Source organism: Lepisosteus oculatus, chromosome 6 (genome assembly GCF_040954835.1).
Source record: "Lepisosteus oculatus isolate fLepOcu1 chromosome 6, fLepOcu1.hap2, whole genome shotgun sequence".
NCBI classification, from domain to species: Eukaryota; Metazoa; Chordata; class Actinopteri; order Semionotiformes; family Lepisosteidae; genus Lepisosteus; species Lepisosteus oculatus.
The window spans coordinates 31390800-31408641 of record NC_090701.1 but is presented as its reverse complement, the minus strand read 5'-3'; the positions used below and the strand labels follow the sequence as shown (position 1 = coordinate 31408641).

General features: G+C 37.4%; 1 protein-coding gene across 3 annotated transcripts in view; it reads left to right on the top strand.

Annotated features, from left to right (window-relative positions):
• The window catches only part of agap3 (ArfGAP with GTPase domain, ankyrin repeat and PH domain 3), a 274086-nt gene that overhangs the window by 239496 nt on the left and 16748 nt on the right, over window positions 1-17842 (top strand). For all 3 annotated transcript variants that reach the window (XM_006634186.3, XM_015354212.2, XM_015354211.2), the window contains exons 14-16: window positions 7123-7277; window positions 8075-8165; window positions 9960-10182. In XM_006634186.3, coding sequence (XP_006634249.1) covers window positions 7123-7277; window positions 8075-8165; window positions 9960-10182 — 469 coding nt within the window. The remainder of the gene's footprint in view (window positions 1-7122; window positions 7278-8074; window positions 8166-9959; window positions 10183-17842) is intronic.

The window sequence follows — 17842 nt, the reverse complement described above, 5'->3', positions numbered from 1 at the left end:
AAAAGTTTTCATGCCATTCCCCTTATCTGTGCATTTCTAAAACTTTATCGTTGAGTTGTTTGAAAGCTCCCTAAATCTTTGCTTTTTCAAAATTCATTACATGTACAGTACGTCACTGAGGAGCTGGAGACTGTTGCTAGGGAAGGGGACCCCTAGTCTACTCTATTCTGCCTGTTACCATTGTAACCCTCACCAGGAATAATTATTTAGAAAATGATTTTGATAGGACTGAGGGACCTTCGAGAAATAGGTGTTTTTATTCTGAAATGTGAACCACTAATGCATATAGAGGTCATTCTACTAATTGTGAGTCAAAGTATTTGTGTGCACCTGAACTACTTTAGATACGCCATAGAAAAGGAGGTGATTACTTTTCACTTCTTTCAACCATAAAAATATTACTTTTGAGCATTCATATTTTGAGTAACAATATTTACTTTTAAAAAGTGCATATATAATTTGTAATTCAGCAAAATGAAACAATATTGAAAGGCGGATAATAAGATTACTGAGAGCCTTCTTATTAGTCCAGACTGTGCTCGTAGATAATGCAACTTATAGTGAAATTACATATGAAGGGGAATTCATATCTATAAGGAAATTATTGTAATAATTGTAATAATGTAATAATGTAATTAGCTTGAGATGTGTTCTCAATACATGGAATTCATACACTTGTAAATACATATCATTACCTATAAAATAGATAAGACAAGTTTGTTATTATTCTTATCTTGTTAATGGATTTGATGTGTTTTATGGTGGAAGTCTGTTTTTATACAAATACGTTGTCCCTTGCAACGACAGTTTAACTATGCGCCAACACTAGATTTACCAGTCATGGTGAAAAGATTACACAAATATATTAAGATAAAATACAAGTAATAGCTTTATTCCATGCTGAAAAAAGAAGAAAGAGAACACAACATTTTGGCCGAAGAGCCTTGTTCAGGTGTGAGAAAGACAAGGCAGGAAGCAAAGGTAATGTAGCATGAGAACAAAGACTTGTGTAGCGGAGCTAGTGTGGTGACGTCAGCGCCCTCACTGCGGATAGCAGGGTCCTCAGCTGCCTGGGCTGTTGCATTACGCCGGAGACCCGGCTTCGCGCCCCAGCTGTGAGGGCCGGAATGGGCAGCGGGGGGCACGACCCTGCGCGGAACCGTGACTGTCACATTGGTGCCGTGACCCAGGCGGGAGTGTGGAGTGTTCTTCACTGAGCCGAAGTTCACCAGGGGAGGGTGTAGCGGAGCTAGCTGGAACGGGCGGCGGGGGGCACAACCCTGCGCGGAACCGTGACTGTCACACTGGGAAAGAGGAGGAGCGAGAGGCGGGAGCAGGGGACAGAAAGAGGCCAATCAAGAGGTGTGAAGTCAGAATAGGTGTAGAGAGGTGTGAAATGAAACCTCCAATGAATGGAGAAAATTTAGAAGAAAAGTAGTCTGTCGTTAAGAGAAGGGGGAAGGTGTGATCCTCGCTGCAGGATAATTTTGGTTTTTGTAGTCTTTCTTATGTATGAGTTTGGAAAACCATCTTTGAGAACAGAGACGGAGAGATTAGAGTGGTCTTGGCCATCAGAGGTGAAATGAGAAACAATGGGCTTGGAGAGATCTTTAATCTTCACAGCCCTAACATGTTCTCTGAAGCAGTCTCCGAGTCTCCTTCCTGTTTCTCCAATGTAGATGGCTGGGCATTTACTGCAGAGATACAGTAAATAAGGTTGCTGGAGATACAAGATGCTAATTGAGTGTGGTGTTAGATGTGTACTTGCAGGTGATACAGTGAACTCTGTTGCAAGGGAAAGTGCCTGGTGTGGATGGTTGCTGAGGGCGGTCAAGGGAGCTGTGAACAAGAAGGTTGGGCAGATTAGGTGGTCGGCAATATGAGATGATGGGGCAGTCAGAAAAGAGAGCCCCAATGGAGGGATCATCCTGTAGGATGGAAAAGTTGTCATTAATAGTCTTGGGGATAGGAAGTGTGTTGGGGTGGTAGGGAAGCACCAAAGGAATGCGGTTGTTACGGCGGGAGTTCCTGATTGAGTTGATGGTCCGAGGGGTGTTTTTGGCTCGGGCAAGGGCCCTGTCAATAACACTGCTGGGGTATCCTCTGTTGATGAAAAAGGAGTACATTTTGATGGCTTGGTTCTGGAAGTCAATGTCGTCTCTGCATAATCGTCGTAGCCGAAGGAACTGTGAAAAAGGGAGAGAGTTTTTAGTGTGTTTGGGGTGAAATGAGCTATACAGGAGATAGTTGTGTGAATCCATGAGTTTGTAATAAACCAAAGTGGAGAGTCGGGGGTACTAGATGGAGAAGTTGATGTTTAGAAACATCCCTAAGATAAAATATGTGCATATACCTCAAAACTATCAGACAGTGACACTACACTAACAGACATGAAAAGTAATAAAGAAACAACCTCTCCAAACTAAGTATATTCTGAATGTACAGTACATGTAGTTCTGGGTCATATATAATCAGTGCATTACTGCAACCTATTACAGTGTACCCATTCTGCCTGGTTTGAATAAAGAAAAGAGGAACAAGAAACGATTTAGGTCATGCACATTTCTCATTAGTTATTACTTATTTCTGGTAAATCAGCATTCAGGAGCAAAAGCAGATCTTTACCTAAAGTATTGTCAACAAGCTACCCAGCCATGTTTCTGAAACTAATACCTTGGCTTATTTCACATAACTGCTGCATATCCTTGAATCAATTATCTACTAACTACTTAATTAGACATATGGGTGATATGGCATGCTCTTGTTTTTTTATATTCTTACCATCTCTTTGCAATGAATTATTAAGAATTCCAATAAGAAGAACATGATCAAATATTTGAGGGAGGGAGAACCTGTCTTTATCCAAGTCTTCTGTGACTCTCCAGCAGCTCTTGCAATTTAAGGGCAATATTTATCTTAGGTGTTGAGTTATCCCTCTATTCCCTGGAAAGGAAGAGAAAATAATGAAAAAATCACCTGTGGTGGAGTGTTATTGAAAGAAAGGGTAGGGTTTATACTTATAATTTCTTACTCTCAAATTATTTTTAAAAAGTACCAGAGCCATACTGTTGAGTCTGTCGATTTCTTCTTCTGTCCTTAATGACAAACAATGCCATAAAGCGACATTAACAAGATTGATAGACTATGTAGTGTATAGCACTTTTAAAATTTACAGTTTGCAGTTTCTAGTATTACAGATACTAGTTTCTGATATCTACAGATAGAGTGCAATTAGTTCATTGGAGTTGATTCATTGTGCAAACAATTTGTGACAGTTACACTAAGAAAAAAATAAAATCTTAATTTGGTTGCTTAGCTTTAACTAATAGATGCTTAATCTTGTTTTGTAGATCAGATATTCTCCTGCAGTCATCTTAAATCTCCAATGTGCTGAGTAGTTTGTCACTAAGGAAATAGAATCATAATCCACCTACCTTCCCATTTCTCTTGCTGTTCCTTCACCAGCAAGAGACTCATTCTGCCATATTTTTATTCTGTATTCATATAAATCTTAGACTCAGCCAGGCATTTTTATTTTTATGTTGTTTGCGCTGATTATTGTTTTTTCCTGCTCTCCCGCCCACTCTTTTTCTCTCTGGTCCCTAATCAAATTACCTGTATGAATGCCTGTAATTTATCGGCCGGTCAGCCAACAAAATAATTAGTTTTCTTCCAATGGTTATCAGCACCAATTGGAAGTGTATAATCTCGGGGCCCTGTGGAATACCTTTTAATAATGACTGAAACGAGCAGTTTATGTAGAAGCAAGGTGGATGGAAGGAAATATGTGGGGGGGGGCTTTCTTTCACCTCCTCCACAGTCATTTGAATTCCAGGTTAATTCACACCTGACCCAAATTAGCTTTTGATGTGCAGTAGAATGGAGCTTGAATTCAGCAGGGAGTGAGGTTTTACAATTAAGCTTACTCACACAGACATTTTCAGGAACACCTTGAAAACAAAATATTTTCTTCTGCTTCTTCATGTTCTCCAAAAGCAGACTTTTCTACAACATTGTTCTCTTTAGATTGGCTGGGAGGATGTGTCACACATTACGTCCAAGTTATTTCTACGCTACATGTAAACATTGCACACAGGAGACATTAATTAATGCGGAGATTGTTTCTTGTTTTACAGTAAGCATATGGGTACATACATTCATACTCTGTATTGTCTATCAAATTTGGTTTGTTTTTAAAAAACATGCAGCGATAACACATCCTAGAGTTTGCCTGCACAAAACTGGTAGAGAGATGCTAAGTTTTACCTACTCAACTTGATATAGGAATCTGGGTGTAAACTGTCAAGGAATATAAACATGGACTGTATTAATGGTTAAAAACAGAACCAGGTGAACCACTTGTGTACTTAGTGTTGGCAGGAAAGCACTCTTAATACTGAATGATTCCTCACACCCACTAACACCCAAATTTCCAATTTGAAAAGCTACCGTTTGCTCTACGTTTTAGAGTACCCATGGTTACAAAAATATTTTTAAAAAATCATTCATTCCAATTTGGCATCACTCTTTTAAACTCTGATGTATGAGCCCCTTCAGAACACTGTATTGACAGCATATATATGTATTGAATCTTATATTTTTTGTACTGTTTGGTATTGCTATATAGCATTGATTGTATACATCATGCCTTTCGGATTCATTGTAATAATAAAACGTTTGGTTCATGGATTGAAAATAATATTATACATTAAAACAGTTTAATCTGTGTAATTTCGTTTTGCTTTCCAATTACTCATTTATTAAAAGGGAACCCTAACCTCCATTTAAATACAATGCTCTAAGGTTTGTATTGATTCTGTGACAAACAGTCAATTTTTGTATCTAAATCAGTTAATTGAAGATGGTGTAGATCTAATTGGATTATTGCTTTCTGCCTCAAGGTGCAGTTCTCCTCTACAGCATGATGCTCGCAACATTAAAGTCACATTTCTGTTATTTAGAGGCATGTAGAGGCATGTACAGGCTTTGAATTGGACACGAGCAGATAGAATGAGAGAAAATGAAAGAAACCATACTTCAACATATCTCTCTATAGCCTGTTTTTATTGTAAGTTTGCCCATAAAATAAATACTGTGATTAGTTAAACCTGAAATGTAGTCAGTTATAATGTTCCAGTCTTCATCATAAAGCAATAAAATTACTTTGCTTTTATAGCTGAGGTGCTAGTTTAACATACCTATCTGTGTCTTCTTTGTGTTTTGGCATATTTTATTTTTTAACTGATTGGCGGTGCGGTGGCTCTGTGGCTAAGGATCTGCGCCTTTGGCTTGAAGGTTGCCGGTTCAAATTCCGTGGCCAGCAGAGGAATCCTACTCCATTTGGCCCCTGAGCGAGGACCTTAACCCCAACTGCTCCAGGGGTGCTGTACAATGGCTGACCTTGCACTCTGACCCCAAGTTTCTCTCTCTGTCTCTGTGCCTCATAGAGAGCAAGTTGGGGTATGCAAAAAGATTAATTCCTAATGCAAGAAATTGTATGTGGCTTTTAAAGTGAACTTATCTTTTATATAGAAAGTTTCCACCTGTGTTCCCTTTAAAGTGACAAGTGCTTTAATAGACATTTTCAAGTTTTGCTTTTGTAAATTTTAAAGGAGGGTGTGTAATAAAGTCATTCTGGGAAAGTAGTCTTGTCAAGTGTAGTAGTAATTTCAAGGAAAGTATGACAACTTGCCAGTGACTGTATGCAGTGGTGGGATGAGTAGTTTGTTCCCTTAACAGTCTGCACAGACTTTGTATCCCCCATTCTGTGCTGTGGAAGATCTGCAATACACAGCAGAATCCCAGCGTCTCAGGCTCTGGGGAACTGTACATTATGCAAATGAGGACATTATTTGCATAGCTCTAATTAGGTAATTACAAATCATTTTGCTATGAGATCAAGCGTGCGCTTAGACAAGAAGGTTTGTATTATTCAATCTGCCTCAGCTCTGCTTATTTAAGTAATTTGTTAGTGTAACTACTTACAGTAGCTAATAAAAAGAGAGCTTTATCTTCTGACACCCTAAATGCCATAGGTATTCTACCAGGAAACCTGTCTGTACACAGAGGTTAGAAATTTTATTATTGTTGGTGAGGGGGCAAAACATGAAAAGGCAATTAATTTTTCAAAACTGGAAGTTAAGGTCTTAATGAGAATACAGAGTGAAGTAACACTGACGGAATGTGCTATATCTGTGTGAGGTTGGCATACTGAATGTGAGACAGCAGTGTGCATGCTGAGTGATTGACAAAGCTGGGGTATTTTTAAACCATCTGTATCTCAAACCACTCTTCTAGTTGAATATTCAAGATTATTTTTTTCATTCCTATTGTTTTACAGCTGAAAAGATTTTTATACCTTCACAGAACAGTTGTAGTGTAGTAAGCATAGCCTTTTTCTAAGCCCTTCAGTTGTAACTAGGTTGATCAGAAATAATTGTTACCATTATTGGAGTAGTTATTATTTATTACCTAAGAGTTCCCAGTCTTTTTCCCCATTAACTCCAGTAATAATTGTTTTAGGCCATGCAACAGCAGTAGTAGTATATAGCATAAAAAAATCTGAATGATATGCCTACTGGAGATGAGATTTGCAAAAACTAGAAATGGTTCTCACCGGTCTGAAAAAGTGAAAGTTGATGTGAATAGAAATATTTAATACAATGGATGTCTTACTCAGTGGTGTTATTTTACAAAATGGGTGTTTCATTGTATGTTTGGTGGTGGGGGGGCAGCAAAGATCACATTACTAGGATTCCTGCTACCCCTGGGTTCTCCTTGTACTAACTACTTTTCCAGAGGTAGTGGCAGGGGGGATTGCTCCTGTCACCCTAAATCTCTTCCCTGCACTAAAATCATCAAACACACAACTCATGTTGTACTTTTAAAAATGTTCAGAATTCAAAATCAGGGGCTCCCCTGCCATTTAATTCTGTTTTCTCTTCACTCTCCATTCATTCATTTCACCATCCCTCAATGACATCCTTAGCCTCACTGCTGTGGCAGTGACAGGATAAACACGTGACGTGCTATATGCAGAAATGATGCATTATACCATGTTTGGATATTTCCCAAGTGTTATCAGCACTTTCAACTAACACTTCCTTTTTCTTTGTGTTACAGAGCAAGAGGAGTCGTTTGAGTTCATGATTGTGTCGCTGACAGGACAGATGTGGCAGTTTGAAGCTTCCACGTATGACGAGAGGGAGCTGTGGGTCCAGGCCATTGAGAGCCAGATATTTGCCAGTTTACAATCCTGCGAGAGCAGCAAAAACAAGGTCTGAACCTCAACAGCTGCGGTCAATTAATAGTGCTGAATATTCTGATATTTGAATATCGTAATATTGATGTAATATTTTATTAATTTTAGTTTATATACAGTATGTGTACTTACAGTGAAACTTGAGTAACTAGTTGTAGCAGAGCCTTATTGTATTTAATATTAATGTTTCCCATCACCTAACTGAAAAAAAAACATTGTTTGAAGTAGTTTCAGCATTTGTGATTTTCCTTTTCCTGTGGGGAAAAAATGGCACTGTGGCTGAATTTCTGCCCCACTCACAGTTAGAGACATGGATGAGGCAGGTTTAAACAGAATGACATACAGTACTGTACAGATTTGATTCAGCTTAGAGACATAACCCAAGGCCCTATCCCTGTGCAAAAGCATGGATCTGAGAGGTTTTATCCCTCCTTTGCTAGATGTGCTTTGCAAGTGACCAGCCCTGCTCTGCATCTAGGTTTTCACTGCTGTGAGATCTGGGAAACCAGGCTGCTGAAGGGCAGGCTCGATGCAATCTCTCCCCAGCTGCCACCTGCGAGACAGAGGCAGACAGGTGCACTGCAGCATGGGAGCTCCTTATTAAAGCTGACAGGCTTCAGGCGAAGAACACGGCCTGTGTCAGCAAGCAGAGTTTCGTTTTAATATTCTTTTTTTAATCAGGCGCAGACTGCCTTTTCTCATCCAAGAACCTCTCCCCCACCTCCCACCTAACCACCTCCTTCACATTCTCTCCCCTGCTTACCTGCGATTACTTTCTAATGAATAACATCCTGCTGTCATTTTTTTTTTCAGTCTCGGTTGGGCAGTCAAAGTGATGCACTTGCCATCCAGTCAATCCGCAATGTGCGAGGAAACAGTTTCTGTGTGGATTGTGAAGCACCCAGTAAGTACAGATTCCAGGTCTTGACACACCCTCTAGTACCCACACACTCATTCCTTTTTTACTTCTGTTTCTGATTTCAATGCTGAGCCCAGCTGTTGCCTCAGTCTCTTTCCTATTTCCCCAGGAGGCATGTTGACTGTGTAGTCACTATATCAAAGAAAAGAGTGCAGAAACATAAGGCGTTTATGTGGCCGAAAGTCTCATACACCATATTGAAATTGAACAGGACCAGTTCAGCTATTTTTACCACTCTTACATCAACATCAGTTGTGATGAGATACGTCAGACATTCACGAACCAAGTGAACTGATACATTACATGATAAATCTGAACCAGAGCTACTGTGTAATTACAAAACACATTTATTTTTTTCCCTTTAAAACAGATTATTAGCTGCCCAATAATATATGATCCACTGTTTAAAAACACTAGTTTAGTAATATATAAAATATATATGAAAATATCCATATCACTCAATGTAACTGAAACTGTTTATTTTAAGCAACTTCAAACTGACAAAGGATATTTTATTGAAACTGAATATTGTTTTGACTGGGATCAACAAATAAGACTATATGTTTCAGGATTTTGATAGAAGAAGATAATACAAAGATAATGCAAGATAATACAAATAATACAAAGAAGTTTGTATTATTTGGACTCCACTCCATTATTATTTTATTGATTTGGATTACATGGTGTTGCATTAAGACATAAAACAACCAGAAAACTGATTTTTATTTTATTCCAGTAACTCATTATTATTATTATTATTATTATTATTATTATTATTATTATTATTAATAATAATAATAATAATAGTTAGTATGTAATCATAGTTTACTTAGAATCTTTTCAAATAACTCAAAGTGCTGCACAATAGCACACACATAAAAGCCATAAAGCTATAAAATAATGAACTATAAAATAAATGATTAAATTACATAGTAAAATTATCAAACAAAATGAAGAGTCAAACAATTGTATTTCAAACACTATTGTAAAATGGGACTAAAAGTGAGTTTGAAAAAAGTCCACAGTCAGATGGAGTCTGTATTGGACTTGGCTTTATCATTATAATTATCGTGGGTTTATCATTATAATGCATAATCTTGCAACAGAGAAGAGAAGGCTCTGTCAGCTGTTGTGTGGAGACAGGTTTTAGGTGAAATAGGGAGACCTGAATCAGCAGATCTCAGATTCAGTTTTGCACTATACTCTTGCAATATTTCCTTAAGATATTTTCTGCAGGTAACTTAGAGCTAGACTGTTCATTGCTTTATACTGTGTGGTAAGCATAAGAGTTTTAAAATTGAATCTACATTTCACAGGGACCTAATACAATTTATCCAGCATAGTAGTTATATGCTGAGAAAGCACACTGGTTGCAGAATTCCAGACATATTAAAGCCTGTTTAATACTTTAGTGAATGCTTCAGTACTTTGTTACAGCAGTTAAATGTTGACCAAATAAAGGCTAACCGTTTAAAATTCTGTTTTTCATCATCAGATGAACAGAGCAAGGACCTTATCCTGTCATTGTTACACAAATGGGAATAGGATACCCTAACTGATAGGGCTTTGAATAGCAACACAGAGTCAAAATATGTTTTTTTTAACAATACCAGCAGAAACAACACTGACTAGCTTGTTACCTAGAATTCCCTCTCAATGTCTTGTTGGCATTTTAGAACTAAATGATAGATATGGCTTAACGTAGCAACATGTCTTTTGCTAAGGGAGAGTTGTAAAAAGGCCATGTGTTGTAAAGTCTGGTGTTGCTTTCCCACACAGACCCGGACTGGGCTAGTCTGAACCTGGGGGCTCTTATCTGTATCGAGTGCTCGGGGATCCACAGGAACCTGGGCACACACTTGTCCCGTGTGCGGTCACTGGACCTGGACGACTGGCCCGTAGAGCTCAGCATGGTGATGACTGCTATCGGCAATGCCATGGCCAACAGTGTGTGGGAGGGCTCAGTGGAAGGCTACACTAAACCAGGGAACGAGAGCAACAGGTGAGTCTGGGTTGAGAGAATGTGCCACCCACAGTACTAACTGCTTATTAAAAGCACAGTAATTTAGGAATCGTAAAGAATAAAAAATACATATAGTAAAGTGTATGTAATTCTTACTGTCTGTGGGGTTGTAATCAGTTTTGTTATCTCTTGTGGCAGCTTTAAGTTTTCTCATAGAAGCAAAATGTTTATTCTTCCATTTTTGTGGTACTACATTTGTCAAAGGTATGACCTAAAACTTGTGTATTTTCTTAATTATTTTTGTGCTTGGTTAGTTTCCGCTTGGATAGTCTGTACTAACAGAATGCCTTTTAAAGACTCAAGATGTCGGTGACCTGGTCTTTAGGACAAATATGTCAAATCTACATTCCTCTGTAATCAACTCTGCTGTGCTGTGACTCAGACTCTGACTTTCCCTTACCGTGTGGCCCTGTCAGAGTTTTTCTCTAATTTTCACAACTTTAATGATGCTAATCTCCTTCTAAGCAGCCCAGAATTTTTACTTGCTGCTGTATTTTTACTACGATCTAAAGCTCCAATCTTTAGAAACTCAAAAATCATGGTGTGTCATAGATGCTTTCCTTTCAGCAAGCTAATGTGCCTTATTTGTTGTACTCTTTCTGCAATTTTAAAATTGTTCCAAGACAATGGCCATCAGTGTCATCAACGTCTGACAAAGGAGCACTGGGTCATTCCATTTCCAAGTGATTCCCTATTGAATATGATAGATAACTGATGAGATTTAAAAAGTTCTTATATTATTAAGAACTGGACATAACGTACAGTACTAAAATAGACAATCTGTTTCAGATTACATGTCTCTCTTTCTCTCTCACACTTGTTCTCAATCTCTATTTCTCTCAATCTCTTTGAGTGCCAGGGTTGTATTTATTTATATTTTGTTCTTTTTTGTTAGTAACTCTTAACCTAACAGGCTAACAGGCATGTTCTATAAATCTCCCATGACACCAATCAATAGAACTAAATTCGTATTTTGAAGCACCCCCAGTGGCTGTACTGGATTAGTTCATCTCCAGCTCTGTTTTGCTGTTTGTCTTTTTGTTGTGAAACAAGCTGCTGTTGGGACTTTTCCCTTTTATTCATTAACAGAGCCAGCCAATATTTCCTCCTGTCTATGGATATGTAATCAATCTCCACTTGAGTACAAAATAAGCTTCTTGTTCTTGAAAGGTTTGGAAGCAGTTGAATAATATCTGTATTTTCAAATGTCTGACATCTACAGTATAAAATACAAGCTGGCTTTCCTAGCAATGAAGAGCTTGTGCATTTCATTTTTAAAAATAAATAAATGTGTATTTATTGTATATATTGTAAATATTTATTTAATTCTCATTTTTTAATGAACAGACCAAAAATTGACTTATGATCTTAACAGTGTTTAATTTATTTACAATATTGTTATTGGTCAGTCACATCATTGTGCAGCAAGGCCTTTGAGCTTTCCAGAGTAAGATTAGTATAACATTTTATTTTGTAGGATAAAAAATACAGCTCAGCATCCTCTCTCTGTTTCTGAAATCTACAATGAGCAGCACAGGAAGGTGAAGACCCTGCTTTCATGCTTTGTCACTTACCAGTGCATGCTTATCATTTTAATGATGCATTTAATGCACATCAAGAAACAAAACCTGCCAAAGTAGTAAATGCACTGGCATAACATATAAATATGTGAGCATAACATCATTATATATTAAGTGATTAATTAAATATGTATAAAAAATTCAATGGGTTTATTAGGAGTTCAACAAAAAGCACCGGATCAAGATTAGGTTAAGAATAATTGAATTACTAGACACACAATAAGGTGACCGTATGGCAACTATTGTCGAAGTTGCCAGGTGTGATTCCATCCAGCTCTGCCGTTGCGCGAGGGGATTAATAAAAGGATGAATCTCATCCCACTGCTCTGATTGTTTTTTGGGTGACGGATAGTGCTTGGGCGAGCCACCTGAGTGACAGTTTGATGTAATGCCTCGCTTGTAATTAACGAGACAATTATTGTGTTAAAGCTGACCCCAGGGGCTGCGCCCTTGGACCTGCTGAGCTCTGTCACTGATACATCACTAGAGACGAGTCCATTACTCTCATTCACTGGCACATTAGTGTGAGAGCTTGATTTAGACCAGATCTGTGCACTAAATGGAGCTGAAGAATTGGAGTCATCTTGGAGACTAAACAGCTGGCTGCTTCATATTTCTCTAGTGAACACTCCTAATATTTAACTGCCAGGGCAGCTTCTTTATTTCTTTTTTTAAATGGTTTAAAAGCCATTCCATCTCAGCTGCCTATTAGTTCTGGGGGAAAAATGACATGTTTTATTGATTTTGCATATTAAATAGTGTTGGTCCCCTCAGTTTTGCAGAGTAAAACCTGAAGGAGCCCGATGGATGTAGCTCTTTAAAGCAAAAAGATTTGAAATTCAAATGTCAGGTGCAGATTAAAATTGCACAAAGAATGTCTGAGGAGTTATTCATGAAGGATAAATAAGGTATTAAGCACAACAATCCTTTACATTGTTTTCGCACATTGTATTTTAAGTACCTTTTTAAACTTGCGTTTTTCTTTATGTAATTTGTTAGGACAGATCTACAATTCTTGTTTAGGTGAAGATTTATTGTTTATGAGATAATTATCTCATGCTTTGGCAAAGTATGTTTGAGGAAATTTTTGGAAACTTTAGATTTTCAAAATATTGTGAAATATACCCGATAAACCGTCTGTCTTTGGAGTTTCAATGATTCTTAAATCAGTCGAAGGGACTTCTACTCTAATCTAAAAGTATTGATTAATACAGTCTCAAGGAACGTATTGTTTGATGTTATTTAGGAAAAGTGTATCCTGAAGTGCAGTGTCATTTGTACACCTCAGCTGTATCACCTGTCAAGAGATGCTGAAGCTGATTTAATTGCCCTATTTACAGTGTTTCACGGTCATGGATTGAAACAGAAAAAGAATTGCTACTAGATTTGAAAATAATTTGTTTTTTTATATTTTATTCAAACTGTAAATTATTTAAATGCATCCTAATATGATTGAGGCAGTTCATGAATTTCTAAAACCAAAATTAAGGCCAGCATTGGTTGAAATGAATGCATCTCTGGTGTTTAATATAGAAAAAGACTTTCGATCTTTTATCAATGAATTTGCATCCTTAGGTGAAGTCACACCACGCACCTGATTTCTTAGTCATGCTGTCTTAGTAATTCTAGTACTCACATTAATGGAGAACACCTGTGCAAATGCTAGGACTGCTTTTCGTACTGCTATTTTTTTTAATTGCAGCCTTATTTAGTGAAGCTTTACCTACACAAGTTATAGTTATTCTAGCCGAAAGTCTAAAGTGAACTGTAAAAATAAACTTTCTTCTGCCTTACAAAAATTTAAAAGGCATTTAACTGTTTATTACACTCTTAACTGCTCCTGATTAAGAAAATAATCCATGCGTGGTGTGTTCTACAATAGTTAAATAAATCCGTGCTGGGCAGCAGGGATAGAGTATGTGCACATTATTCACACTGCTTCTGTAAAGTTGCTGGGACAGAGAAATAGCACTGATCTGTAGGTCAGCAGATTATAAAGGGGTTGTAGTTTTAATTATCATCTTTCAGTTGTTGTGTTTTGCACTACAGCTCTAATTGCTTGGCAGGACTGTGAGACCACAACACTGAATGAGGAAAGACTTCTGCTTGACTCACAATATCCACCAACCCACCTCCATCCCCTCCCCCATCTCTCCATCTCTGTCTTTCATTTCTGCACTGTCCTGAAGCAAAGCCAGATCTGGACGGCTATCCCTCATCTTCACAGGCCTCACTGTCACCTCCCAGCCGTCTGCCCTGCCCTGGGCCACATAGGTAATAGCTCTGATGAAGACCTCCACTTTGTTTCAGAAATAATTTGCTATTCTCAAACCTTGCGGGGCTAAGCAGTAATAAAAATAAATCACATTGATACCAACATGCTGTCATTAACTCCTTCATTTCCTCTCGGGGTTCTTCTCATAGATTAGTGGTGAAGATTAGTGGAGAAGTTCTTTTAAAACTGCTGGAGAAGACTACTCTAGTCACTTCTTCAGCTACAATCTTAAACCAGTGCCACAGCATATGAAAATTAAGCAGACATGTGTTGCGCAAAGAGGAAAAGACTTGTTTATTTTTGTTTGAGAGGTCTTTTTGTACTGTCTTTTGACATTGCTTTTTATTCAGTCAGAAAGAAGCTGTGTCAACCATTACATTCCAGGAACAGGAAGATTACTAGCTCTTTCATGTACATATTTGACAATTGCATTTTGTTCCATTTTCATGCTAATGTCTAATGTCACTGGTACAGATTGAGAAAATGGAGCAGCTGCACAGCCCTTTGCGACTTGTTCGAAAATATAGCTGAAGCCCTTAGTTTGAAGGAGAGAATAAAAAAAAACACGTCAGATACCTCTGAGGGCACATGAATTTAAACTTAAATGTCAACTTTATTAAGAAATATGGCATTTCTACTAAAATTGTTAATAATGTAGGTATCCCATCTTTTATACAACTATTATCTGGCAGAAAAGTAAGTAGTGCAGTGTTTGTGATGGTATCATTAATAGGGCACCTGTTGACGCTTGAAGAAACTACCTTGTCAGATCTTGACAGAGCCCAGTGTGTGTATGTGGACAACAGTGCTTGACAGCAAACTATTACAGGCCAAAATTCACTAAATATCTCTGTAGTCAGCATCTCTTATTCAGGGTACATTTATGTTCTTTTACCAGTGGGAAAAAACTTGGTATGAGCATATTTTTTTAATTTGTGCATTTTAGACCTTGAATTAGGCTAACTGTTCTTCAAGTTTTCCTTCTAAAGTGGCACTTTGTTAAATGGGAGACCAGTGCAGTACACATTAACCAGCAGAGCCCACTGGTAAAGAATTAAACCCGTCTACTGTGTTCAAACCACAGAGGTGGGTTTAGAATAGCCAGCTTGGCAGGCAACGTGTTACAGGGGTGAGTAATTAAATTAGACAAATTAATTACCGTAATGTCTCTGTCCAGCCCTTTATTTTAATTACACACACAGGTCAGTTATTAATAGCACAGACAGGGAAAGGACACACATTAGCAGTTGCACACTGGCCTGCATACTGCTTATTACTAACATCTCACATAGGAATTCAAGGGCTCAATAAATTTGCGCACAAATGGTTTTTTTGAAAAGTGTGTAAAATGGTGTACACTTTATACCAAACTTTAAGCCAGCCAATGAATTACGAAAGTTTGAAGTGACAATAATTTTTGCATCCAAGGTGTTCCTAGAATGTTGATTTAAATATATTTTCATTGTTCATAAAAAAGATCATACAATCATGAACATATATAAGTTTTAGATGTTGTTAAAATACACAACTTTAAATGAAAAGTTTAACATCACCTTTTTGGAAATTTAAATGTGGAAATGCTGCTTTGTTTTAGGTGTTTAGATGTTCAACACCTTTCTGTTCAAATTCTCCTGAGGCCCACTGTATACAGCAAAAGTACTACATAAAATTAGTACAACTCACCAGTTTGAATACATATACTGTATGCTGCACTGAATGTGATTTTTTGAAAGGTTCAGTTTTGATTTTTTAAGTAACTTAAATATTTTATCTGGGGGGTAAAAAAGGTTTTGTTTCAAGGGCTCATTCTTATTTGTAGTTCAGTGCTTTTGTTACGGTTTTGTTAGGGACTCCTAGTAACCATCTGAGAAGATTTTTAATTGATTTGAAGACGGATGCTCGATGACTGCAGTCCTCATCTGTTCAAAGCCCCAGTGATAATAGAGACTGGGCACAGACAGCTCCTGCCAGGGCCTTTGTTGCTTTACTAAGAGTGTGGGAGGGAGACAGCCTGTCACAAAGGGTTAATGATGGGAGATAAGGTGGGTCAGTAGGGAGCTAGCACACAAACAGCCCTGCTTTATCAGGTTGATACTGACAACAGTATTAATGTCACAATAAATCCCATTCTGTGGCAAGTCAGTTTGTGCCCTTAATCTCCTGGACTCTCCTCTTCCCTGTGATGTACGACAACAAGATCTAGTTGTGCTTAAGCAGAATGACAGTTATAATAATCAGACAGGTAGCATAAAAATGTTAATTAAAATTATTCTGAAGATAAAAAGACTTAATTTGAAATAGCAAAGAAAACTAAATTGTCTTTAAAAGAATCCATGGTATTTAATTTTAAAGTTGCTTTTTTCTGACCTTTTTGTCATATATTTTGAGCTTACAATACTTACAATAGCAAGAGTCCTAGAATTAAAAACATAAAATATATATTGCACTGCAAACAATTATGTAGAAATAAAAAGAAACAGTCAGAGACATGTACAGTGTAGTACACAGACATAATACTACAAGTTATCAGGGAATATGGAGAAACACCAACCTTTCGACCTTTTTCTTCTCTTTAGAAATAGCTTTTTGATACATTTCACTAGTATTGTACCGAAGAAAACAAAGTACAAAGTATCTAGAGGTAAAAAAATTTAAGAACGTGTTTAAACACCTTTGTTACAAATATCATGTTTTTCTTCTGTTTTGATTAAATATTCTTGAAAATATGCATATGTTCTTTTGTGCCTCTGTTCTCTTGGGTGAAATAATGCACACATGCAATGGCAGTAGAATCTCAGGGAGATAATTGCTTCCCAATTAAGGTAAATAGGATTGATTTTACAATGCTATGTGAGACTGGAGTTTCATTGTTTAATTATATGTACAGTGAAATGCAAGCCCAGGCTTACAGAGACCTAGTTGTAAAATAATAAAGGAAGCAAAGCATGACTAGAAAATTCTATTTGCGAGTTTATTTGCTCTTTGGACTGTGGAAGGCCCTTAGAAGATATCCTTAGTTTTCCTTTTTAAACCAATTCTTCAGTCCCAGAGGTGGATAATTGTGCTTAGTTATGTCAAAAATCTTTATAAGGCTCTAATAAGATAACACTTATGGGATTTTTTGAGATTTTGGTAGAATGTATTTAAATGTGTTGGATTTTGTTGAATAGAAGTCTTTATATGCATAGACACTTGCAACCCAGAATTCTTTAGCTAGGATTTGTATAGATTCTTTTCCAGAACTGTGCACAGTGGATATTTCTCCCAGGAGAGCTGTCTGAGTCGGTGCACTTTATAATCTAAAAATGAGCTTACATAATACTAAAGATGTGTTGTTTCCATATGGTATGACAACATCATTAAGCTGTATTCCAGTATAAAAATATTAATGTAAAACCGAAATTTATTAACTTTTTTGATGCCACAGCCTCATGGTAAAAAACGAGTTTCTGCTCAAATTTAAAGGCTGCAATGAATGATGGGAAGACAGTGCGATTGTTACTGTTTGGTGAATTAGGAATTATACCCACCCTAATCAAGCCACAGGTTACTTCATGTGGATCTGCAGATTCTGGAAACGTCATTTTCAATGTGCAGTTTACCTTGTTATGAGATGAGATCAGACACTAAGACTACATTGCCTGGTCTGTTTTGTCATTTTAATCTGTAGCCAAAGGATTCTTCATTCATTTAAAAATGGAAAAAAAAAAATCCAAGATAGAATGACTGATGGAGGGAGTCCCAGGGATCAGCGTTAGACTTGAGGAGCTGTTTCAGGGGTAAT